Source organism: Mauremys mutica, chromosome 1, assembly GCF_020497125.1.
Source record: "Mauremys mutica isolate MM-2020 ecotype Southern chromosome 1, ASM2049712v1, whole genome shotgun sequence".
NCBI lineage: Eukaryota > Metazoa > Chordata > Testudines > Geoemydidae > Mauremys > Mauremys mutica.
Window position 1 is genome coordinate 47,051,391 of NC_059072.1, and position 27,565 is coordinate 47,078,955.

General features: G+C 41.1%; 1 protein-coding gene across 1 annotated transcript in view; it reads left to right on the forward strand.

Moving 5' to 3' along the window:
* CTTNBP2 (cortactin binding protein 2) overlaps positions 1-27,565 on the forward strand; it is a 182,187-nt gene that overhangs the window by 115,837 nt on the left and 38,785 nt on the right. Inside the window, 7 exon segments of the mRNA XM_045000591.1 lie at positions 1,863-2,117; positions 5,869-5,986; positions 8,512-8,787; positions 13,840-13,935; positions 14,432-14,511; positions 22,800-22,886; positions 22,966-23,065. Coding sequence (XP_044856526.1) covers positions 1,863-2,117; positions 5,869-5,986; positions 8,512-8,787; positions 13,840-13,935; positions 14,432-14,511; positions 22,800-22,886; positions 22,966-23,065 — 1,012 coding nt within the window.

Consider the following 27,565-nt stretch of genomic DNA (forward strand, 5'->3'; position numbering starts at 1 on the left):
GCAGGTTCTGCTGCTGGCCTGGGGTCCTGCTTGGCTGCCATCCCTGGGGGCTCTGCTGCCAGCCTCAGGGTCCCAGCCTCTAGGCCACATATGAGGTCCCAGCCGCTGGGACCCCAGAGGCTCCGCTGCCAGCCCCATGGTCCTTGCCGCCAGCCCCACACCCGGGGGCTCTACAGCCAACCCCAGGGTCCCAGCCACCAGCTTACATGCGGGGTCCCACTGGAGTCCCAGGGGCTCCACTGCCAGTCCCAGGGTCCTGGCCTCTGGCCCTGCATCCTGGATCCCAGCAGCCCGCCCCATGCCTGGGGGCTCTGCTGCCTGCCTTAGAGTCCCAGTTGCCAGCCCAGGGTCCCGCCTGGCTGCTGACTCTGCGCCCAGGGGTTCCCCTGCCAGCCCCAGGGGCCCAGCCACTGACCCCAGGGTCCTGGCCATCCGCCCTGCATGCGGAGTCCCGGCTGCCAGCCCCATGCCCGGGACTCTGCACCCACCCATAGCTGTGGCCCCAGCCTCCACTGCCTTACTCCTGTTCGCGTCCCCGCTCCCAGAGCCAAGGGCGTGCTTCCAGACCCAGCTCTAGGGGGTGGGGGTCGCAGAAGGGGGCAAGAGGGATGCATCTCAGTACCCCCACTCCAAAAACTGTTCCAGCACCACCGTATGCTGAGAATCTTTTTGTCACTTACAATGGAAAGAAGCTTGTATGGTCAGCTCAAATGTAGTGATAATTTAGAAGAAAATAAGTAGGAGAGACAAGTTCAGACTGTGGCCTTTTAAATTAAGGACATCAAAGGAGAATTAAGGACAGGGCTGGCTCCAGGCACCAGCTGAGCAAGTTCGTGCTTGGGGCAGCAGATTCCAAGGGGCGGCATTCCGGCCAATCTCTCTCTCTCTCTCTTTTTTTTTTTTTTTTTTGCTTTGCCGCTTCGGCCGCCCCCGCAGGTTTTTTTCTTTTTTCTTTTTGCTTTGCTACTCTAGCCACCCTGTAGGGGGCAGCAGCGCAGAGGAGGGGAGCGCCCTGCTGGGGGCGGTCCCAGGTCTGTAGCAAGCCCAGCAGGGCAGCCTGCGTCCTTCTCTGCCCGCCGACAGGAGCGGCGCGGAGTCCTCCTCGCAGGCGGCGTGGCGAGCGCCCCACTGAAGGAAGCCCTGGCTGTCCCCCTTCTCTCTTTGTCCCCTGCTGCCCAGGGCACATCTGCAGGGCCGGGAGTCCCCCTGCACCCGCACTCCATCCGTCCCACAGGTTTTGTTTGTTTGTTTTCCCCTTCGCTGCTCCGGCTGGCCCGCAGGTTTTGCTTGGGGTGGAAAAAAAGCCAGAGCCGGCCCTGATTAAGGATTGAAAATTCTTCCAAGAGCAGCTGCATTGGCTTTGTTGTGCTAATGCAGAGAGAAGCTAACATTGTGCATAGCCAGGGAGGAGAAAAGTGCTATATAAAATTGTACAGAATAGTAAATAAAAAATCTGACAAAGGTCCAGTTACAATGTTACATTAGCTCGCAGTTTGCAACCCAAGACATCCCTGGCAGAGGGTTGCTTTAATTCATTTTGACCTCCACTTGGCATGTTTTCGGTGGACCCTTACAACCTGTGGTGGCTCAATAAATGTCTTTTTCCAAGCAGGTATTATGGGACTGTAACCCACCTTTTTCATTTCACACCAGGCATCTCACACACATACTTTTGTATAAAGCACAACAGATGGGCTGTCTCATACAAAACTGTGACATTTGTTTATAGCCAGCCATTGTTGGATGCTTAAAAGCTTTACAGACAGCATGTTTGATAGAAAGCAATTAGTAATATAAATTCTGTAACTAACCACTTTTCTCCATGTGTGGTTGGGTTGTGCTTTTCATTTTTGTGTCTTTAGGATGGCTGGACACCAATTCATGCAGCTGTGGATTCTGGTAATGTTGACAGCCTCAAGCTCCTTATGTACTATGGAGAAACAGACAATGGGAACTTTATGAATGATGCACAGCCTAATTCAGGCTTCTTTGACTTGGAATGCAGAGAAGACAGCTATCCCAGTAAAGCAAGACCTGTTGTTTCTGCAGATCTCATCAACCATGCTGACAAAGAGGGTTGGACTGCTGCCCATATAGCAGCATCAAAAGGCTTTAAGGTCTGTCTGTATGTTGTTATAACTATTGTAGCAATTAAATTACTTTTCTATTAATTGTGTCTATTTAATATAGACATGTCAAGTTAATGACATCCTTAATTGTAAATGTAACTGTTCATAGTTAAATGAAAATTATTTTAATTTTGCAAATACAATCTCCAACTATCCATGGAATATTGATTTTTTTTTTTAAGTATCTGTGCTTTGCGCGGGCTTTTCAATTGGAAATGAGTACGTTAGCTGGAAAATGTTTTATTGTGATTGCAGGGGGAAATCCAATCTGACCTACTCCACCCTGACTAATTGATGTCAGCAGGGCAGTTTCTTGACACCAGGCACTAATGCAACATTTGGCATCAGAAGCTTGACGCTATTAACTCTGAATGGTTAATTGATTTTTTTTTTTTTAATGAGAAGTAGGATTTGTATCAGTTCAAAGCTGAGACTGTTTGTTTCTGGAAGAGAGAATGGAACAGAGATGTCATTGAGGGGCATAGGGAAGGATAGTTTTGAGAATAGGGCCCAAGATTTTAAAAATCAACTAGTGATATTGAGTGTCTAAACTGAGACATTATAAAAGAGGCTTGATTCTCAGAGAAGGCTGAGAACCCACCCTGTGAAAATGAGGCCTCTGTAGGTATCTTGGATGGGGCACCCAAAAATGGATGCGCTTAAAATTTCTCTACGCTTTTAAAAATCTTGGCCAAATCTGTTTATCACCTGAGTCTGGCTAAGAGGTTGTGACCTTTTTTTTTTTTGTCTGAGGACCTTGCCACTATTCACCATACTTTTATTACATAGAATATAAAATAGAATATCAGGGTTGGAAGGGACCTCAGGAGGTCATCTAGTCCAAGCCCCTGCTCAAAGCAGGACCAGTTCCCAACTAAATCATCCCAGCCAGGGCTTTGTCAAGCCTGATCTTAAAAACCTCCAAAGAAAGAGATTCCATCACCTCCCTAGGTAACCCATTCCAGTGCTTCACCACCCTCCTAGTGGAAAAAGTTTTTCCTAATATCCAACCTTAACCTCCCATGCTGCAACTTGAGACCATTGCTCCTTGTTCTGTCATCTGGTACCACTGAGAACAGTCTAGATCCATATTCCTTGGAACCCCCTTTCAGGTAGTTGAAAGCAGCTATCAAATCCCCCCTCATTCTTCTCTTCTGCAGACAATCCTAGGTCTCTTAGCCTCTCCCCATAAGTCATGTGTTCCAGCCTCCTAATCATTTTTGTTGCCCTCCACTGGACTCTTTCCAATTTTTCCACATCCTTCTTGCAGTGTGGGGCCCAAAACTGGACACAGTACTCCAGATGAGGCCTTACCAATGTCGAATAGAGGGGAGTTATCACGTCCCTCGATCTGCTGGCAGTGCCCCTACTTATACAGCCCCAAATGCTGTTAGCCTTCTTGGCAACAAGGGCACACTGTTGACTCATATCCAGCTTCTTGTCCACTGTAACCCCTAGGACTTTTCTGCAGAACTGCTGCCTAGCCATTCGGTCCCTAGTCTGTAGCAGTGCATGGGATTCTTCTGTCCTAAGTGCAGGACTCTGCATTTGTCCTTGTTGAACCTCATCAGGTTTCTTTTGCCCCAATCCTCTAATTTGTTTAGGTCCCTCTGTATCCTATTCCTACCCTCCAGCGTATCTACCACTGCTCCCAGTTTAGTGTCATCTGCAAACTTGCTGAGAGTGCAGTCCATGCCATCCTTCAGAACATTAATGAAGATATTGAACAAAACCGGCCCCAGAACCGACCCTTGGGGCACTCCGCTTGATACCGGCTGCCAACTAGACATGGAGCCATTGATCACTACCTGTTGAGCTCGACGATCTAGCCAGCTTTCTGTCCATCCAGCCCATAATTCTTTAACTTGCCAGCAATAATACTGTGGGAGACCGTATCTAAAACTTTGCTAAAGTCAAGAAATAACACATCCACTGCTTTCCCCTCATCCGCAGACCCAGTTATCTCCTCATAGAAGGCAATTAGGTTAGTCAGGCATGACTTGCCCTTGGTGAATCCATGCCGACTGTTCCTGATCACTTTTCTCTCCTCTAAGGGCTTCAGAATTCCTTGAGGACCTGCTCCATGATTTTTCCAGGGACTGAGGTGAGGCTGACTGGCCTATAGTTCCCCAGATCCTCCTCTTTCCCTTTTTTAAATATGGGTACTATATTAGCCTTTTTCCAGTCATCCGGGACCTCCCCCGATCACCATGAATTTTCAAAGATAATGGCCAATGGCTCTGCAATCACATCCACCAACTCCTTTAGCACTCTCAGACGCAGAGCATCTGGCCCCATGGATCTGTGCTCATCCAGCTTTTCTAAATAGTCCTGAACCACTTCTTTCTCCACAGAGGTCAGGTCACCTCCTCCCCATGCTGTGCTGCCCAGTTACCTGAAGATTAAACCACTGCAATGCACTCTGTGTAAGGCTACCCCTTAAAATGATTTGGAGACAGATGCTGGTGTGGAATGCAGTGGCTTTCTTATTGAATGGGGCATCTTGCTAGAAGCAAATAAATGACACAGGTGCTTCAGGATCTGCACTAACTGCCAGTTGATTTGCCGGTGGAGCTTAAGGTGTTCATTATTATCTGTAAAGCCCTAAATGACCTGGGACCAGACAGCTTGAGGGATCACCTTTCTCCCTGTGCCATACCGTCACAGCTGCAGTCAGCAGGGTCACTTGAGCTAGATTTCTCTCTTTATAATAGCTTTAAAAATTTGGGCTGGTGTGTCTAAATGTTTGTATTCTGTTGTTTTTGTTACAAACTAAGATTTGTTTGCATTATTGATATTCTTTCAGAAATTCAAATTTACTTGCTGAAGGAGGGACTTGTAAGGTGAATTTGCAACTATCATTGTTGAGTTATTGTGTATCACTCACATACCAAGCATGAATGGGAATTTGTTACCCTGCTAATGTTTTTGTTGCTAAGTAAACACAGGTTCAGTGGGTTGCTCATGTCTTCTGAATATCCTAGTAGGTGAATCATTACTAAACCTTCAACTTGCCTTTTAATATAAGCTGAAAACTGAAACCAAGATTTTCAAAACAGGATACTTTAAGTTAGGCTCTTAAATAAGTGACCAGATTTTCAGAAGTGTTGACTTCAGTGGGAGCTATAGAGTTCCCAGTGCTTGGAAAATACTGACTTTAGGGACTCTGTTTTAAAAACCTTGGCCTGAGAATTTCAAGTCTAAGGGCAGGTCTACACTAAGAATGGGGGTCGAACTAGGGTACGCAAATTCAGCTACGTGAATAGCGTAGCTGAATTCGAACTACCCTAGTTCGAACTACGTACCCGTCCAGACGCCGCGGAACCGAACTCCGCGGCTCCAAGGTCGACTCTGCTAACTCCAGCTGCCGAGGTGGAGTACCGGAGTTCGAACTAGCGCTTCCGGAGTTCAAACTATCGCGTCTAGATCAGACGCGATAGTTCGAACTCCGGAAAGTCGAACTCACCGCGTCGACCCGCGCGGTAAGTGTAGACTAGCCCTAAGGCAAAACATTTGACACCTGTACTTCAGTTCTGTGAGAAACGCCTTTTGGAGCTTCATGTTTAGCAATTCTGTTAGTTGCCTTTCTCTGTATATTTGGAAATACATGTGTACATATTGAATCAGAAGTGTAATGTCTAATTGCAGGGCTGCCTGCTTCGGAAAGAAAACAATTTTTGAGTATTTAGCTCAAGTTAATTTAGTTAAACTGCAAATAATACAGCTCTCATCTTTCCAGAACTGCCTAGAAATCTTGTGTAGCCATGGTGGACTAGAGGCTGAAAGGAAAGATAAGTGCGATCGAACGCTGCATGATGTTGCCACTGATGACTGCAAACATCTCCTGGAGAACTTGAGTGAGTTACAGTTTGCCAACAGCACTGCACTAAAATATTGAGCAGCCAGGGTTTTGTGGGACACAGAAGAAACATTTAATACAATGTTTGTTTACCCTTAATCTCACCCTGCTCACATTTTTCAACCACCAAGCCAGTTTAGTTTTTAAAGAGTGCAGACATATTACTCAAAATTCTGCTACAATAAATGACAAAAAACATCTTGTTGGAAGGTATAGGGTAATCTCTTGTTCTGATTTTTAGTAGTACCTTAAAATGTGTCAACTTTAAAAAAAAAATCAAATAAATTGCTCAATTCTGAAAACAAACCTAATCCTTTGGAATTGGTAAATTAATATTTAGTACTTATTTTTCATCAGAACTTTTACCTTTCTTCCTTTCATTGTTCTTATCCTCCTCTTTTCAGACTCTTTGGGCAAAATCCTTATCAGGTTTAAACAAAATAACATGTTTGTTATTGAATTTGGAGTAGAACTGGATGATTTTTTTTCCAGACTAATTGTTTATTCACCAAAAAGTGCAGGTTTTTTAGCTGCAAAACTACTAGTGAACTTGATACAAATTTGCCAAATAGTTTTGGCTCAAAACCATTTTTTTTCATAATTTAGATGCCATTCAAAAATGGGAGGAGCAGGTGGTGCTGGTGCCCTGCTTACAACTTTTTGCCCAGTGGTTAGGGCTCTTAACCGGAATGTGGGAGACCCAGGTTCTAGTGTGGATCTCTCTCATTCTCTCCTGTTGTAACTGTTCTGCTATGTTTAAACAGAGTCATTGAAGCAGGGACTCGAACTTGGGTCTCCCATGTTGCAGGAGAATGCCTCACTCTCTTTTCCTGGCCCAGTAGATAGTCATTGTCATTATGGCTGACTGTGAATTGTCACTGGATGAGAGTGCCCAAAGCACTGGGCTAAATGTTACAGGTGGTAGCGGTGGCACCATCCCTACCAGACATTTTGTGAATCTAGCCTTTTAAAAATCCCTGAAACAAAATGTTGCAGATTAAATTATGTTTTCTTCTACCTAAAATGGATTTTTTTTTCAAATCACTGGCATTTTTTGCCATATTTATATCAGTTTGACCTCCAATCAGATTTTTTCCCCAATTGAACTGTAAAAACAAAAACAAAACAGCATTGAAAGTCTTGTTACAGCAGAATTACTCCCCAAACCAGCCAGCTTCTCTCCTCAGTAGAAGCTGCACTTCCTCAGTATTTCAGGGTCATTTGCTGAAATGTATTGTTTTTCCAATGAAGTTGGGGGAGAGTGAGGCTTGCAATCCTAGAGTGACCTTTAATGATGCATATAGCAGGGATAGCCAAACTTACTGGCCCTCTGAGCTGCATACAACAATCTTCAGAAGTTCAAGAGATGGGGTTTGGCGCTTCAGCCCTGTGGCAAGATGGTGGAGCTAGGGGTTTCTGCCCTGCAAGGGCCTGGGGCAGGGTCTCAGGGCTTCAGCCCTGTGGGGCACACTTGCTGGGGCGTGGGGCTTCAGCAGGCGCCTCCTGCGGGGCTGAAGCCCCAAGATCCCTCTCCCTATTGGGCAGAAACTCCTAGCCCCACCATGCCACCACAGGGCAGAAGCCCCAGCTCCTCCAAACAATCTGGTAGGCAGAAAAGGGGGGTGGGGAGGTTATAGGGGGCTCTGAAAGCTGCAGTTTAACTGTAAAAGAGTCGCATGCGGCTCATGACTCATGGTTTGGCCACCTCTGGCATATAGTATAAACAGATATTAATCTACTTAATCTATTGCTATTATGGAATTTTGTCCCAGTTCTCAGAGTACAGCAAGATCCAATAATTATTCCTCTAATGTGTTATGCTGTGTATGTAACCCACTGCACACACTTTGTTCCTATATTATTTTTTAACTTTTTTTCTCTGGTGACAGTCTTAAAATGTTTCCAATGGGTTGTCTATTTTTAAGTGTGTAATGTCTTTATTTTCCTATGAAAGAAAATGTCCACAAAGAGAAATCTGTTTCGAATTTTTTGCTTTCCAGACTCCCATTAAAAATGTTTGGCTTGGATATTTTTCCCTGTAACTGCAACTAAATAATTATTAGCTTTTTCTATAATGATAGTAAAATTGTATTGACATACATATGCATAACCACAAATGAAATCTCCTCCCTGTTAGAAAATGAAACGTTAGAAACCACTAGCCATATGACTAAATCTGTAAGAATTTGCATCTGGAAAGAGAAAATGAAAGATTATTTAAGCTTGTCTTGTAGACCAATAGTGTATTATCGATACTTATAAAATGAAGGTAGTGATGTTGAATGCTTTGTATAATAATCTGTAATTTAATAGTGGTTTTATGACTGTTTTGCATTGTGGTACAGACCATGCTCTTTCTCCATATTCCCTAATTGAATAATAGATGTTATAATACTTGTCTGTCTCCAAGGGCTATTGAGATGTAAAAGTACTTCATATTATTAACCTTATTTTCAATAGCTCTTTTATTGTGTTTTTTGTGTGATTTTAACTATCTTAGGTTCTCTAATTTTTTTTTAATAGATGCTCTTAGAGTACCTTTAAGGATTTCAGTCAGTGAAATAGAACTAGCCTACTGTGGTACAGAGGATTGTGACACAGAAAACACAATATGTTCTTTAAATATCCGCAAACAGACATCATGGGATGATTTTTCAAAAGCAGTGAGTCAGGCGGTGACAAACCATTTCCAAGCAATCACCTCTGATGGATGGAAGAGTCTAGAAGACCTGACATTTAATAATGCTGCAGAATCCAACATTGGCCTCAGTGCAAGCAGTATATTCTCCATCAAAATAGGTAAGAATCATCGCTGTTGCTTGAAAGAAAAGCAATACCTTTTTCCTGTTTGTGGGGTGCATGTTATGTTGTTAATTCCTTAGTTAAGTATATTTAAGATTACTTGTGGCAGCTTCTGGGCTAGATCAGGCCATCATGATTGCATTCATTACACAAAACACTCATTTGCATTTAAGACACTTTTATGCCTTAAGTATTACTTACCCAATAAAATAAATTGGATGAAAATATTTGATGAGGTTTCTTGATATGCTGCTTTAAACCTTAGAGACTAAGGAAATTCCCTTTTGGGAAAGGAGGAGCCCATCCTAAAAAAAAATGAAGCCAGCTTGCTGGCATGTAAAATTAAAAAGGTCATAGAGGAGTTTTTAAACTACATGCTGAGGAAAAGCTGACAGGTGTGGAAGAGCACACAATTCTGACAGACATATCCATTAGGGGAGGATTCATTAAAGGGGATACTCTATATCTTAGTAAAGAGGAGAGGATAGAAGCTGACAGATTACAGGTAGGAACTAAAGAGAAACAGTCAAATGAAAGAGTCCCATTCAATTAGATCACATGGCAGACAACTAAATATTGACAAATTTTATAAGTGCTTGTATGCAAATTCAAGAAGTCTAAATACTAAGATTGGTGAACTTGAGTGCCTGGTATTAAATGAGAATATTGACATAATAGGTATCACAGAAACTTGTTGGAATGATGATGATCAATGGGGCACAGTAATTCCAGAGTACAAAATATATGGGAATGACAGTAGGTCTCATTAGTGGGGGAATGGCATTATATGTGAAAGAAAGCATAGCATCAAATAGCATAAAAATCTAAATTAAACTTTACCATAAAATCTCTATGGATTCCATGCTTGAATAGTAAGATATAGCAGTAGGAATATTCTACCAACCACCTGCCCAGGATGATGACAGTGATTGTGAAATGCTCCAGGAGATTAGAGAGGCTACAAAAACAGAAAACAAAATAATTATCGGGGATTTCAACTATCCCCTACTGACTGGGAACATGTCACCTCAAGATGGGATGCAGAGATAAAATTTCTAGACACCATTAATGGCAGCTTCTTGGAACAGCTAGTCCTGGAACCCACAAGGGGAGAGGCAATTCTTGATTTAGTCCTAAGTGGCACACAGGATTTGGTCCAAGAGGTGAAAATAGCTGAACCAATTGGTAATAGCAACCAAATGTAATTACCGTATATACTCATTCATAAGCCGAATATTTTTGGTAAAAAAGTGATGCATCAAAGAAGGGGGGTCGGCTTATAAATGGGTCTACACCAAAATTTGATGATTTTAAACTCTATGGAATCATTGAATTGAATATTTAATACATTGTCATTTTGTTTACCTGGAGCATCTGCATGCATGGAGCCCCTCAGCTCCCTGTGGCCGCGGTTCGCCGTTCCCAGCCAATGGGAGCTGCAGGAAGTGACGCCACTACCCACAGTTCCCATTGGCTGGGACTGGCGAACTGCAGCCACAGGGAGCTGAGGGACTCCATGCCTGCAGATGCTCCAAGTAAACAAAATGTCCCGACCCATCAGCAGCTTACCCTGACGGGCTGGGAGCCAAAGTTTTCCAACCCCTGAAATATAGGGTCGGCTTATGAAAGGGTCATACAGTTTTTGCAATTTTTACCTATCCCTTTTGGGGGGTCAGCTTATAAACAAACAGGCTAATGAATGAGTATATATGGTAAATTTAAAATCCTTGTAAGGGGAAAATACCAAAGAAACCCACCATGGTAACATTTAACTTCAAACTATGTAAAAATAAGAAGGATAGTTAAATGGAAATTAAAAAGAACAGTTACAAGAGTGAAATGCCTGCAAGCTGTATGGCACTTTTTTAGAAAACGCAATAATGAAGGCTCAAACGATATATATACCCCAAATATATTTTAAAAAACCCAAAAAAACAGGAAAATGCCACCATGGTTAAACAACAGAGTAAAAGAGGTAGTTAGAGACAAAACATCACTTAAAAATTGCAAGTCAAATCCTACTGAGGAAGATAGAAAAGAGCATAACCTCTGGCAGGTCATATGTGAAAGTATAAGAAGGCAGGTCAAAAAAAATTGATGAGCAATTAGCAAAAGACACAAAAACTAGAAGCAAAATTTTTTTTTAAGTACATCCGAACCAGGAAGCCCGCCAAACAATCAGTGTATCCACTGGACGATTGAAGTGCTAAAAGAAGCATTCAAAGAAGATAAGGGCATTGAAGAGAAGCTAAATGAATTCTTTGCATTGGTCTTCACTTCAGAGCATGTGAGGGAGATTCCCACATCTGAGCCATTCTTTTTAGGTGACAAATCAGAGGAGCTGATTGAGATGTTGGTAAGAGGAGGTTTTGGAACAAATTGCTAAATTAAACAGCAATAAGTCACCAGAACCAGATGGTGTTCACCCAAGATTTCTGAAGGAACTCAAATATGAAATTGCAAAACTGTGATATGTAACATATTGCTTAAATCAGCCTCTATACCAGATGACCGGCAGATAGCTAATATAACACCACTGTTTTTAAAAAATTAAAGAGGCAATCCTGGCAATTACAGGCCAGTAAACCTGACTTCGCTACCGAGTAAATTGGTTGAAACTATAATCAACAGAATTATCAGACATACAGGTGAACATGATTTGTTGGGGAAGTTTAGGTTTTCTAAAGGGAAATCATGCCTCACCGATCGATTTAAATTATTTGAGTGGGTCAATAAGCATGGACAAGGATGATGCAGTGGATATAGTGTACTTGCACTTTCAGAAAGACTTTGACAAGGTTCCTCACCAAAGGCTCTTAAGCAAAGTAGTCATGGGATAAGAGGGAAGATCCTCTCATGGATCAGTAACTGGTTAAAAGATAGAGTAGGAATAAATGGTCAGTTTTCAAAATGGAGAGAAGTAAATAGTGGGGTCCTCCAAAGATCTGTATTGGGACCAGTGATGTTTATAAATGATCAGGAAAAAGAGGTAAACCATGAGACGGCAAAGTTTGCAGATGATACAAAATGACTCAAGATAGTTAAGTCAAAAGCTGACAGCGAAGAGTTACAAAGGGATCTCACAAAACTGATGGCACTTGAAATCAGTGTTGATACATGCAAAGTAATGCACGTTGGAAAACATAATCCCAACTCCACATATAAAATGATGGGATCTAAATTAGCTGTTACCACTCAAGAAGAATATCTTGGAGTCATCATGGACAGTTCTCTGAAAACATCTTCTCAATGTGCCGTAGTCAAAAAAGCTAACAATGTTAGGAACCATTAGGAAAGGGATAGATAATGAGGACAATAAATACCATAACGCCACTATATAAATCCATGGTACACCCACAACTTGAATAAAGCTTGCAGTTCTGGTTGCCCTATCCAAAAAATGATATATTAGAATTAGAAAAGGCACAGAGAAGGGCAACAAAAATTATTAGGGGCATGGAACAGATCCCATATAAGGAGAGATTTAAAAGATTGGGACTGTTTGGCTTAGAAAAGCGATGATTAAGGAGGGTTGTGATAGAGGTCTATAAAATCATAAATGATGTGGACAAAGTGAATAAAGAAGTCTAATTTACTCCTTCACACAACACAAGAACCAGGAGTCTCCAGCTGAAATTAATAGGAAGCAAGTTTAAAACAAACATAAGGAAGTACTTCTTCACACAATGCACAGTCCGCCTATGGAATTCATTGCCAGGAGATGTTGTGAAGGCCAGAAGTAGAATGGTGTTCAAAAGAGAATTAGATAAGTTCATGGAGGATAGGTCCATCTATGGCTATTAGCCAAGATGGTCAGGGATGCAACTCAGTCCCTAAACCTCTGACTGCCAGAACCTGGGATTGACAACAGGGGATGGACCACTCAATAAATTCTGTTCTGTTCATTTCCTCTGAAGCATCTGGCACTGTCCGCTGTCAGAACACAGGATACTAGACTAGATGAACCATTGTTCTGACCCAGTATGGCCATTCTTATGTTCTTATGAACTGTCTTAAGATCCTTAGAACATGCCTACATGAAAGCATTCTTTAACTCTGGCTGTGTGGGTGGTTTAGTGGATTAAGGCACTTTTATATCTTCTCTGGGACCCAGGTTTCAAGTCTGCCCTGAGATCCTAGGTCAATAAGAGTTGTGTTGTCTCAGTCTAGCTCTCAAGAAGAAGGGATCAACATTACACCTTAAAAACCAAAACCTCTTCTATAAAATCCTGTGCTTGGGTTTTTGTAATGGATCCTGACTGATACTTACATGTATAGGCAAAAGAGAACTCCCATTTTATTTCAGTGAAAGCTCTACTTAGGAACTGATCAGGAAAATTAACAGATTGTTATTCCAGTATGATACTTCCCGCTTAGCGTAATCATGGAACAATACTGGGAAAACCATACTGCATGAAGGTATCTGGCCAATATATAAATAAAACTACTGTTTTCACTGTTGCCCATCTTTTCATAAACAGCCACTGCAACACAAAATTCAAGCATCTCTTAGGGCCTGACTTTCCATTACCCTGCACCTTTGTGTATTCATTGCACTAGTGCAAAGTGTGCTTAAAATGCTGCCCTTCAGTTTTCAGAGCTTTTTACACAAGAAGTGAGTGCAAATCACAATTGGTAGCATTTTATGGTCACTTTGCACTGATGTGAATGACTATACAAGATATAGGGCAATGGAAAACCAGGCCCTTCATCTAAAATATATATTATGCTTTGAATCAAGCAAATTGCCATGGTTTTATTCCATGTTTACTATTTAATATATTAAATGTAAAGGCCATTACGAAGTGATATTTTAAACTATTGTTTTAATCTGTATACAACAGCAAATGTTCAAATGTCATCACCCATATATAAAATAATTAAATGTTGTTTTTATACGTGGAATTTGTTTTTCAAAATAGCAGAACTGAATATATATGTACACATTCTGTGCCGACGGATAGGTGTGCTCTGTGTGTGGAGGGGTGTATGCAGATATAGTATGTATATGTCTCTGTTCTCTCTCTCTCTCTTTTTTTTTTTAAACAGGAAATATTCCATGGTCAACAGGTCAGATTTTTCCACAGGCACCGTGGGATTTTTTGAAGAGGAATAAAACCGAACACATAACAGTGTTTTTGTTCGGTAAAGGCATTTGCACCTATTTTGTTTTTGAAAATTGAAAAATTCCATAGTAATAGAGATTATGAATCATTTGCCACCATTTTTTTCTTTAGTATTTCATGCGACTTTCCTGCTTCCCATAAATTTGAGATTCAGTTACTAAAATAATTATCACTTAATTTGTTTAAAAGCAGATATGTGAACCTAGAGCATTTAGAAACACATGATAGCACTTAGGAGCAGTAAACCCCGGAGGTACAGTTATTTTATAATATCTAGACCACCCATAGTACCTCACAGATATCCTTTTAAACTTGTATTATGAGATACAGGTAATTCTTTTCTTGATAAAATAAGTTGATTAGCAACTCTGATTGAATATGTGATGTCCATATAGAGTCTTAGAGATTCTTCAAGGTCTTACAATAGCTAGTATAGGAATGTTTGTTTGTTTATTACACATTCGTATAAATCATGAGGATTGCAGGTATTAGATAATAATATATGTATTTTAAAGGTCCTCAAGAAGGCTGCTTAAACAGTGTGACTTACGCATCTATGATCCACCTTCAGATACTGAAGAACTACCTCCGGCTGGTAGGTACCAGACTAGCGCCTGTCTGCTGGCTCTCATCTCCTTTACGCATATGTGAAAACCCCTGCTTAACCCAGTCTGCAGTGCTTCTACCATCTCACCCTCCATTTCTGTCTTTTGTCGCCTTATTGGTGGATCAATGATTAATATTGATTAATGGTCAATAAAGGTTCAGTCTTTAGTAGCATCAGGAGTATTATAATCAGTATCATAATATCAGATTATTATAGTATCAGAATAAGAGACCCTAGAAGCACATGAGACACAATTGCAATTTTTCACAATTTCCTTTATTAACAAATCCACTAAACCAACAAATAATCCCACAAACACTAAAATATAATAGCAAATAGAGAGAATGCAAAGTCTTTAGCCCTATGGCCTGCATCTCTCTCATCTCTGGCTGAGGGATCCTGGAATGTCAGTCATTGTCTTCCTCATTATCGTCTTCATCATCATCAAAATTCCTAAGTAAGCCTCTGAGCAAATACCTCCCCTTGAAATCCTCCCTTGAAGCCACAATTCACCTACACTGCAAGGAAGTAATCAAGAACGATTGGGATAAGACAGACATGGGCAAGCACATTAACAGAAATTATCTTAGGTTCTGCGGGATCCAGGAACCAAAAGTCCCAATTACTGAGATACCAAAAGTGTGTCCCGGGCTAAAGATATGGTTATCTTCCCAGATGGAAAAATGGATACCACTCTCAAAAAAGACTGTGAGCCCTCTTCAGCTCCCTCAGGGCGTAACTAACAGCTCTTTTTTTTTTGAGAGAGAGAGAGAGACAGAGAGAGAGAGCGCGCATCTTTCGATTGGGTGGAAAACTCAGAGCTCTCAAAGGTAGAGAGCACTCTCACTGTGGCTTTATTTTTAAAAAAGTTACCTTGGAAGCCATGTTCATTGCTGACACCTCAGTGGATGCAATTAGATTCTCAGGCAAACACATGGCCTCCAGCTCAGTGAGCAGGTGCCACCTACGGCTCTGGAAGATGGATAGCCACTCAAAGCAGGTGCTGTGCTCTGCCAAATTCACAGGAGCCCTGCCTTTCAGAGGGAAGCTATACAAGTTAGTGGTAGACAATGCCACAAAATCTAAACAGTTCCTTCCAACACTACACCATGTCTTTAAAAGAGAATGCGGACTGCCCTTCAGACAAAGGTATTCTTTTCAGCCTTTGTCTTTGTGGAATACAAGTGAAGAGACAGCAGATTCTCCAGAAGAATGCCGTGGAACCCCTGCCTCTCCCAAAGCCCCTGTCCGTTTATAACAGAGACTGCATAGGTCTCCCCTTGAAGCTGAGGATTGGGAGCAGGATTTCCCATTTCCTAGAGGAATGGCTCCACCCTGTCCATTTCTCATCCAGTCCCCCGTCACGCTGTCTGGTAGGCTCACCAGAGAGTGCCAGTCTGAGATCAGACTGTCAGAAAATAGGGCAGACACCCCAAGTTGGTGGCATATTCTATAAGAAGATTTTACAAAGCCAATAACAAATGTGCACTCCTGGATTACTATATTAGTCTTACCGTGGAGCCACAGATAGTCCCCTTATGCTCTCTCAGGACCCTCTTTACCTCCCAGACAAACTAGACTTTATGTTGAAAGGTTATTAAAACCAAAACTCACCTGACATTAGGTTACTCCCAACCCAAGGGTTCGGTCACTTACTCCAAGTCAATGGATGCTCTGGATCTCACACCAAAAACAATGCTGGAAGTAAATTTCTCTAGTAAACTAACTAAAGGTTTATTAGCTAAGAAAAAGAAATGAGTTATTAAGAGGTTAAAGCAGGTAAAGTACATTAACAGGTGAGTCCAAATTTGTAAACCCAAAGCAAAGCAAAGATGTAGCAATCTGCTAGTTTCCCATAAGTCTGTCAGTGTCAAACATAATCCATGCTTTGAAGTTAGCAATCTTTTACATTTTCCAGGCTCCAGTCTCATGTGATGGGCAAATGTAACGTAAATACAGTGTGATAGCCAGAAACAATCTTTCATTAGTTTTCATGAAGTTTTACACATTTAAATAAATTTTCCTCCTAATTCTAACACACCTTTGATCTAGGATTGTCTCACTGAAGGGTGTACATAATGTAATTACATGTAATGTGATAGCAGACAACAGAATACAGATAAGTGAAAACAGTACAATAATTTTTGATCTATTCTAACAAGTGAATTTGCTTGAACACACTAAGACCTTTTAGCATTTCTTTGATGTTCACACACAAGTGAATTACCCTATTGCTCTAGCCTGAGCTAGCAATCTGTTAGACAGCATCACACCCCCAGTTTGAACAACTCTGTAAAACTCTAATCCAGAATGAGATTTCTCACCTCCTAGATATGGGAGTAATAGAGAGAGTTCCCTCAGAAGAAAGATTCTCAAGGTGCTACTCCATCTTTATCATTCAGAAGTGTACGGAAGGAGTCTGAGCCAATCCAGATCTCAAAAGGCTCAACAAGTAGATGAAGGAAATGTAGTTCCAGATAGAGACTCTAACTGCTACCATGTCATCCCTGTCTCCAGGGGAATCTTCTGACTTCAGTGGATCTGACAGATGCACATATCCACATCCCAATCAGACCGGGCCATTGCAGGTTCCTAAGGTTTGCCAATGGCAGGTATCAGTCTCAATATCAGACACTCCCATTCAGCTTGTCATTGGCCCCCTGGATCTTTACAGAGATGGTGGTGGAAATCGTAGGCAGATTCACATCACCTATACACCTTCCTGGACGACATCTTAATTAGAGCTCTGTCCCCAGCAACAACCACAGCGCTACAATCCTCGACCTTGAATCTCCCACAGGAGCATGGCTTTATTATAACATCAAAAAAGCCTAGAGAAGAACCACATCCTGATTGTGAGACAATATGATCCCAGTCACATATGTGAACAACCAAGGGGGCAGCAAGAAGCCCAGCATTACAGACTGAAGCAATGGAAATCATGCAGTGGGTGGAGAGTTCTCTCCTCTCCCTCAGGGCAACTCACATAAAGGGAGACCTGAACCAAAAGGCAGACTAACTCAACAGGCACAAGGTGAACAGCTGCAAGTGGTGCCTGAATCAGGAGGTCTTCTAGTTAATCATCCAATTGTTTGGCCTTTCCTTAACCATTTAAGAAGCACATAGATATGTAGAAATCAAAGTAATTCCCCAGGGAAGTGAACCCCATATCTATGGAAACAGATGTCCTATCACACAGGTAGCCAGAGGGCCCCCTCTAGTGTTTCTGCCCTTCCCATTATTAGGGAAGGTGATCCAGAAAAAAAATGAAAATGGGACAGTAATATTGGTAACCCCTGGTTTTTGGACATGATAGAGCTGAAATTGAGACCACCACTAAGTTCCCCGAAAGACCAGAAATCCTTTCCCAAGGCCCTCTACTTCATCTGGACCCAAAGTGGCTGCATCTAACATCCTGGCTATTGAAAGGGAAGTACTAATATTGGTGAGTATGTCCTCCAGAGTCACCAGAACACTTCTTTCTTCTAGAATAGTATCAACCTTGAAAACATACTTCTTTAATTGGACCAAGTTTTGCAACTGGTGCCAGGAACATGAAGCAAATTTTGTAATTCCTCTATCTGAATGTTCTCCAAGAAGTCTTCAACAGAGGTCTCCAACCCAGCATCATTGTGCACCGTGTCTGCCCTTAGTAGAATGATGTTCACAGGATCTGCAGGTTTCCTGGCAGGAACACCTAGGTACCCAGATTCCTTAGGGCAGTCTGGATGGCCAAACCAGTGATTAGATCTCCTTTTCCCAAGTGATTGCCACTTATATTGAGACCCCTGACAAACCATCCCTTTGAACCACTGACATCAGTATCCACATTTTATTTGTCCATCAGAACTTGATTTCTGATAACCATCACGTCCACCAAGTAAGTGTCAGAGCTGGCAGCGCTCTCCAAGCAGGAACCTCATTACAAGTTTCATAAGGACAAGGTGGTGCTTGGAGTTCTGAAATTGTTTATCCCGAAGGTGAACTCTCCTTTCCACACTTCCCAAGAAGTGGTTCTAGTTTTATTCTGTCCAAATCCACAGCATCCCATCGAGGAGAAGTGGTACATCTTAGATGTCAGAAGGACTCTGAAAATTTACTTCAAATGTACAGAATCCACGAGGAGATCAGGGGGCCCATTTCTATCCTGCTATCTGAAACAGCAATGACTCAGAGCTTCCAGGTCCTCTCTTGCTAGTTGTATTAGACCAGGGGTAGGCAACTTATGGCATGCATGCCAAAGGCGGAACACGAGCTGATTTTCAGTGGCACTCACACTGCCTGGGTCCTGGCCACCAGTCCAGAGGGCTCTGCATTTTAGTTTAATTTTAAATGAAGCTTCTTAAACATTTTAAAAACCTTATTTACTTTACATACAATAGTTTAGTTATATATTATAGACTTACAGAAAGAGACCTTCTAAAAAGCTTAAAATGTATTACTGGCACACGAAACCTTAAATTAGAGTGAATAAATGAAGACTCGGCACAGCACTTCTGAAAGGTTGCCGACCCCTGGATTAGACTATGTATTGTGGAAGCGTACAAGGCACTGGAGATTCTGGTTTCAGAAGAGGTATGGGCACACTCCACACAATCCTTGGAGACCTTGTGAGCAGAAAAAGCTAATGTATCCTCAGTAGAAATTGTAAGGTGGCCACCTGATCAAGTGCTACCATCTTTATCAAGCCCTACAAGGTGGACTTCCCATCCACTACAGAAGCTTCCTTTGGCAGGAATGTGCTACAGGCGATGGCCTGGAAATGATTGAGCCCTTTCAGAAAATATTATTGGTAGGAGGGATACCGTTTCCCTTTTTTCTGCCCTTTTCTTAACCCTCTCAACCTCTGTTCGTTGTTCACTACTTCCCAGATGTCAAGAAAAGTGGGAGATGCTGGGCTGCAGAATGGAATATTTCTTATTATTAATTTTCTTTCTTCTAACAGCGTTTCTCACATTTCTACCCAACATGGATGGGTCCAGGGTCAGATATTAAGTGGAGTCATTACCATATGACTGTCTACTGTACATAGTTATTTCATTATCTCTGTAAGATTTGTTAATGTTATAGGTTTTACAATTTGGGAATAACTCATTTGGAAGCAAGCAGGAGCTGAGAGAGCATGGCTACACCATGCAGCTCCAAACTCTGATCTGTCTTCATGAGCTGCAGAAAGTGGAGAGCAGCCCAGATGTCATCAAGAATTGTGGGAGATGCTGCTAAGAGAAAGAGAGAGAAAGAAAGAAAAAAAAAAAGAGAAATTTTCCATTCTTCCAAAAGACCTTTGCAATGAAGAGCATACAGTGACTTCAAATGATTTCCAAACAAAAATCAAGGAACTCACAAGAACCATGCTCATTTCCATTGTTCATAAACATTGATTTCCATTGCATCTGCCTAATCCCTCTTCTTTCATTTGTACTTTGTTTAAATGGTGAGCTCCTTGCGTTAGAGACCTTGTCTTCATACCCATTTGAAAATCAGTATGCTAGGTGCTTATGCTACACAAATAATAAGTAATAGGTTTGCATCTGTGATACGGTCTTCATTAGCAATGCGGTACAAGTATATTCCATGCCCCGAGGGCATTTCATATTAATACATTAATAAATCAACTCAGCTCTTCATCGCTACAGCGGATAGGATGAAGGGCCTTCTGGTGTCCTCACAGAGGATTTCCAATTGGTTTACCTTGTGTTAGACCTGGCGGGGGTTCCACTGCTGCCAATTATCAAAGCCCACTCAACTAGAGCACAAACGTCTTCAGCGGCCTTCCTGGCACACATCCCTATCCAGGATATCTGTAGAGCCGCAATGTGGTTCTCTCTCCACATGTTCATGGTCCATTATGCCATCACTCAGCAGGCCAGGGACGACACTGGGTTCGGCAGAGCTGTGTTGCAATCTACATGTCTGTGAACTCCTACCCACCTCCATGGGTATTGCTTTGGAGTCACCTAATATGGAATGGACATGAGCAAGCACTAGAAGAAGAAAAGACAGTTACCTTTTCTGTAACTGGTGTTCTTCAAGATGTGTTCCTCATGTCCATTCCACAACTCGCCCTCCTTCCCACTGTCAGAGTTTCCGGCAAGAAGGAACTGAGGGTGGGGGGAGCCAGTGGCGCCCCTTATACCACGCCATGCGGGCGCCACTCCAGAGGGTGCCAGAGCTGGTCCCCATCGGATACTGCTAAGAGAAAAACTTCTGGCATGGTGCATGTAGCGAGCACGCACACCTAATATGGAATGGACATGAGCAACACATCTCGAAGAACACCAGTTATGGAAAAGGTAGCTATCTTTTAATGCTGGTATTTTGTTTGTTTTTGTTTAGTGCAGTACATATAGTAAGGTATAGATTATATTACTGTGACGTGGGATGCCTGAGATTTCTCATAAGATGAAGTTAATGTTTGGCTGAAAAGTATGAGATGCTGAACTGAATTAATCAATCCTTTGGTTCAGGAAAAACTATGTAACTCATTATTTCTTTCAAAATGGCCCTAACTTGTTCTCTGGACATCAAAAAACCTGACAGTCTGATATGTGGACATTTTTCCACTAGTACTTTATAATTTCCGTGCACCTTTTTAGGATTCACAGGACTGTTCTGATTTGCCTTTGTGGCGGACAGGGAGAGGAAGGTATGCAGGGGAGTAGTATTTTAGTTAAAAGATATTTTTAAAACTCCAGCATGGACTGTATGGACAACATTTAAAAAAATGTTTTCTCTTTTCAAAAGGACATTTTTCTGTCATATAAAAAATAAATTGCAAGCATGGAAATGAAGTCATTAAATTCATTTTTACTAGCTACCAGTTGATTGATGAATTATTTATTGAAATGTAATATGCAGGTGATTATTAGCAGCTTTAAAGAGGAAACAAAATTAAAATAAGTTGATTCATATCAACTATTATTAAAGAAACCAATCCTATTCCTTACTGAGCAGCAGCTTTATTTGAATAAAAAAAATAATGTTTCGTTACATAAGTTATTTGGTGTATGAAAACTGATGAGAAAGCAAATATGGGTAAATTAGCTTTTGGACGTCATTGTTTTCATAGCGATAGAGCCAGTTTAAACATAATTAAAACCCACGTAAAAAAAAACCTCCAGAGCCCTCTGCTGGTAAATTAGATAAACAATGTGTGCCTTAGATCTCAGCTGTTTGCAGGAGTCTGACAATTACCCAGTAGTTTAACTGTGCTCCCTTGACAGTTAATTACACATGAGCACTACGCTAATATCATTTTACAAAGTGAAGGCCCACAAGTAATTTTGATTTGAAATGGGTTTTAGTTCTCCAGAACATTAGACAGTGCATTTCTGAGTTTCAATTAGAGGTAAAGCTGTAGCTATGTCATTCAGTTAAAAAAACTTAAAACATGTTGAAGTAAAATCATCACAGAGAACTGGAAATATTTTTTTAAACTGTGTGCATTATAATAGTATGGACCAGGGGTCAGCAACCTTCAGCACGTGGCCCATCAGGGTAATCCGCTGGCAGCTCTCAGTGGCCGCTGTTCACTGTTCCTTGCCAATAGTTATATAAAAGTAGCAAGATGGTTATACAATGAATAAAAAATTCCTGTTTTTAAATAAGAGAGACTGATGAATTTAGATAATAGGTAGTAAACCCAAAGCAGCTACCTTTAAATATGAATGGTGGGATATTTGGTTTACTTTTCACACTTGTAGAGCAAGTATCTCTTTGCCTCTTCGGTCTGCTTTTTATAATCCAAGAGGTCAAACTAAATCAGTTTAGCCAAACAGGTTCTAAATATTATGACACTGAGTTCCTATATTGTTAGCATAAATTATATATTTAGAGTGTGAGGAGTAGTTTTTGCCTCAGCTTAAATCTGGCAAAAACTTAAATGTTGATGGTTTTTATAGAATAATTTGGGTTTGAAGGGTTCTCTTGTAAGTTCTTCCCACTCTGTGTCATTGGATTTGATTGTTAACTGTAACCTGTCCCTATTGTCTGTATTTGTCAGATTCAACCATTGATGGGACAAAAGAATGTTTTCGCATAGCTTTGTAAATTAAGAACAATCCCATGTTATTTCTATTTAAAAATCTCTCTTTAAAAGCTGCAACACACAAATACTGCACATGTAGACCACTGTATTATAAGGCGCATAAATTTCATGATTGTGAAGTGGAAAATTCCACATATACCCAACCCCTTGCTTTTTGGTTGTTTTGTTTTGGATTAAAAATATCCAGGTCTATGAATATTCATGTAAAGTTTACTTTGTTTATGTGTAGGTTGAACAATACCGTAATGTCATCTTTCATGGTCCAGAAGGAAGTTTGCAAGACTACATAGCACATCAGATAGCGCTCTGTATGAAGGTATTAAACAAGCATACAAAATAAATAATTCTAGAAAGAGCATGTAAAGCTTCCCTAAACCTGTGAATTTTCAACACAGAAAAAGCAAATGGCTGCCGGATTCACCTGTGAAATTGTTAAAGTTGAAGTGGATGCTGATTTCTCCAAGGAGCAGCTTGCAGAATTATTCATCCATAATGGTAAGATTGTTTCAGCAGATCTATTTTGATATGTAGAAGGCTACTTCTAAAGATGCTTTTGGAAGAAACATTAAAGCACGCTGTATAGCCTATCGCATATTTTTAATAGAGTTCTGAAAATCTCACAAATTCTGGAGAGGGAAACAAGGGTCTCAAGTGAGCTAGTGCTAAAGATGGCAGTCCAGAAATGAGCTTTGTGTAAACTTTATGTCTTTTACATTAATGGATTCTTAATATTTTTTCTCCTGTCCGCCTTCATGTTTCCTTATGTTAGTGAACATTTCACTTGATTTCCAAGGTTCAGAAATGTTGAACCAGAAATTGCTACTTTATCATGCCTGCTGGCTGAATACAGCACTTTATTCTCCAGAGCTGTCAGCATCTTTCACAAGCAATGAAAACTAGTTTTAAAAAATTCTGTAAAGAAGTTGAAAAAATAGCATTGCAGGTATTATTTTCTTGAAAAAACAAGGCAATTATAGAGAGAGAGATCCAATAAACTGGATTAAAGAAAAAACAAATACTGATGATCCTAAATGGAATATTAGCTAGAGTTATTCTACTTATCCATTTCTTAAGTTTTGAACTTATTTTTACTTTTACTGTCTACTGGAATTTTTCACCACAGCCATTAGAAGAATGCCATTTTTCAACTTCAGTTTATTAAAACAATAGGCTTCAGACTGTGTGAGAGTCCATATCAATGAATGTCTCCAATTCCGGGACACCTGGATAAATGTAGTGAGCCATTTCTATAGGATCACTTTTACTCCTTTTTAAATCAGTGGGTTTTTTATTTGTTTGTTCTACATAGCCTTTTTTGAAAACCCAGATTTTTTTTATACTTCATTATTTATTGCTCAAATATTATCTTTTTCTGATTGGTGGGTAGTGTGTTAAATATTGAACTAATCGTATTGTCCAGTTTTCCATGGTATTACATTTAACAGCATACAAGCACATCTGTATTTGGAATACTAGAATAGTATTATGTTAACACAACATTATTTCACCTTAAGAGTGCTTTCACTCCATACACCTTCTTTAATCTGTCCAGTATTATAAATACTTCTCTTCACTGTGGCTAAAAGTTTCAAATGTCAGTAAGAGCAATGGATTTTCAGCACCTCTGAAATCAGGCCTGTTCTTTAGACATTTTAAATGTGGATTTAAGTGCCTAACTGTAGGCATCAATCCATGTGTATTTTGTCTTATTGCTACAGACCAAAGTTAAATTCCTGTTGCTAGTGTAATGTGAAGCACTTTTTAAAACAACGATAAACAGTTATACAAGGATTGAAATATCCCACAACAGATAGTTTGGAGCAACATACTTATTCTTGAAATGGTTCTGGTCAGCATGCCCTAACTATAGTTTTGGGATGACCAGTAAAGAAGAATAAAAAAGAGAGATGGCTAAGTAATGAAAGCTGATAAGGAAGGCAGGATGGACTAACACCACACTTGGTAAAAAAAAAAAAAAAACTGGGAGGAAAAACTAAGGAAGGGAGACCATAGAAGAGGAACTGAATGTGGGGGGGAAAGGGAGATAGAGCAGACACACAATGGGATTCTGCTCTGCCTTGTAAGGTTTCTTGTTTTGTTTTGTTTTTATCTGTAAAAAAGAGAGAAACAGTGAGAAAAAGAAAATGGAATAGACAAAAAAATTGAGGGAGAATCAAGAAATAGTAAAGAAAAGAGAGAATACATTTAACATTTAGGCTAGTTAAATGTTTCCCCCCCCCAGGTCATCATATTTCTGTGGATAGAATCCTGTAGCCTTCCTAGTTTGATGAGAAGGCAGGTGTTGGTACAATATTATTGATGAGACTGGGGCAAACTGCTGGTTGCTACTGTCACTGACTAAATTTAACAGGATAGGGTTCTAAAATAAATAAAATTGACATGAAATGGGTAACTTTTTTTTTTCTGATTTAAGTGCTAGCATAACACTGCATTTTAATGGGCTTTTTTATATTTATATTGGCAGAGATGTGATGATTTACACAAGCTGGGAATCTGGCCCATTATCATTTTATTTAAAAAAAAAAAGTAATAGCTGAGGATGGGTTCCTGAGATTCCTATTGGGTTGAGAAATTTTGGGAACTCATACAGACAAACATAAGCTGAATTCTTAAGCAGAACCTTTGTTTTAAAATACACAGGTTTTTTGTGATTTATCATTTGTGCTTCATTCTCTGGTAGTCAAAAAAGCTAATAGAATGTTGGGAATCATTAAGAAAGGGATCGATAGTAAAAGAGAAAATATATTGCCTCTATATAAGTTTGTGGTACACCCACATCTTGAATACTGCATGCAGATGTGGTTGCCCCATCTCAAAAAAGGTATATTGGAATTGGAAAAGGTTCAGAAAAGGGCAACAAAAATGATTAAAGGTATGGAACGTCTGCCATATGAGCAGAGATGAATAAGACTGGGACTTTTCAGCTTGGAAAAGAGACAACTAAGAGGGGATCTGATAGAGGTCTATAAAATCATGACTGGGGTGGAGAAGGTAAATAAGGAAGTGTTATTACTCCTCCTCATAAGAACTAGGGTTCACCAAATGAAATTAATAGGCAGCAAGTTTAAAACAAACAAACAGAAGTATTTTTTCGCACAACAGACAGTCAACCTGTGGAACTCCTTGCCAGAGGATGTTGTAAGGCCAAGACTATAACAGGGTTCAAAAAAGAACTAGATAAATGTATGGAGGTTAGGTCTATCAGTGTCTATAAGCCAGGATGGGCAGGGATGGTGTCCCTAGCCTCTGTTTGCCAGAAGCTGGGAATGGACCACTTGATGATTACCTGTTCTGTTCATTCCCTCTGGGGCACCTGGTAATGGCCACGGTCGGAAGACAGGATACTTGGCTAGATGAACCTTAGGGCTGACCCAGTATGGCTGTTCTTATTTTCTGTGTTCTTATGCTCATACCTAATTGAGATTTTGTCATGAATGCAGTTCTTCACTTTTTGTACAGGATTTGAGTATGTTATGTATGAACTTATTCCCAATAACTCATGTGAATAATTATACATAAAGGTAAGAACCAGTGCCTTAATTGCCATGGCCACAGTGTCAGATAATCTCTGAGCACCGTCACAGCTCTTATCAAAACTGGTAAAACATATATGTGAGAAAGGTAAATTTAATAAATTGATAAAATTTATACATTTTGTCCTCATAGAAAATACATTATTATCGTTGTACAAAAGGATAGTTGGTTTAACATTATGCAGTAAAATACATAGGATATTTTTATATAATGTCTTTCATATAAATAGTCAGTGGCACTGGAACACTTTTAATAGTGGGGGTGCTGAAAGCCAGCCCCCTTACCCCTGTCCATCCCCCACCCCGAGCTGGGGCCAGGAGCAGGGCTATGTCTCCAGGAGCGGGGGGACCCAGACAGAGATAAGGGGCTGAGGCTGGGACCACAGCTGGGGGCGGGCCTGGGTCCAGGAGCAGAGCTTCTGGATGCAGGGCCGGCAGCCAGGACCCTGCATTGTGCGGGGGCCAGCAGCGGAGTCCCACACAAAACCTGGGGGTGCTGCAGCACTCCCCACACCGCTAATTCCCACACCTAAGTAAATAGTATCCAAAAGCATTTTGCAAAGTCACTACAAATAATACAGTAGAGTTTAACACACAAAGAGAAGTGATGGTGAATTGGAGATAAAGAAATGCTATCTCACAGTGCAGCAACTGCAAAGAAAGATGAGACTTGTGCCAACCGTAACCAGATTGCATGGAGAGGCATAGGAGGCTGGAGTAAGTGGGTTTGGGGATTAGGGAGAGACTTGACCTGTGCTATTGGGTGGAGTGAGTTTATGGAGTTTTAAAAAAAGGGGACAATTTTGAACTGACGCTTGATATTATTGGGGAGCCAGTGGAATTGTTTGAAGGTGGGGATGATGTAGTTATGGATAGAAACCTTCCACACATGCTGCACCCAGGAGAGCTAGGATTCAGAAAGGCTATAAAGAGAGCAGTTCCAGTGAGAAGAGATTAAAGCATGGGGATTTGAACAGAGGTGGAATCAATGCAATATATTAAGTGAATAATGTTGTGAAGGTGATAAACAAGTACATTTGCAAACATGGAATATATCAGAGGAGAAACATTTCAAGTTATGATTGTTGTTAAGGTTAAGTCACACACACTGTCCTCATGCTCAGTGTTCCCTCTAATTTTTCTCACCCATGTGCAGAATGTATTTTGTTATGTGCATCGGTATGGAGGTGATGTGTGACACAGGCAGAGGGTTGGTAGGTGTGTGGGGGGGTGAGGGCTCTGGCTGGGGATGTGGGTTCTGGGGTGGGGCCGGGGATGAGGGGCTCAGGGCTGGGGCAGAGGGTTGAGGTGCAGGGGGTGAGAGCTCCAGCTGGGGGTGCGGGCTCTAGAGTAGTGGGTCTGGGAATGAGGGGTTTGGGGTGCAGTGGGGCTCCCCGGGGCTATGGTGGGGAGAGAGGGCTCCCCTCCAGCTCTCTCACTG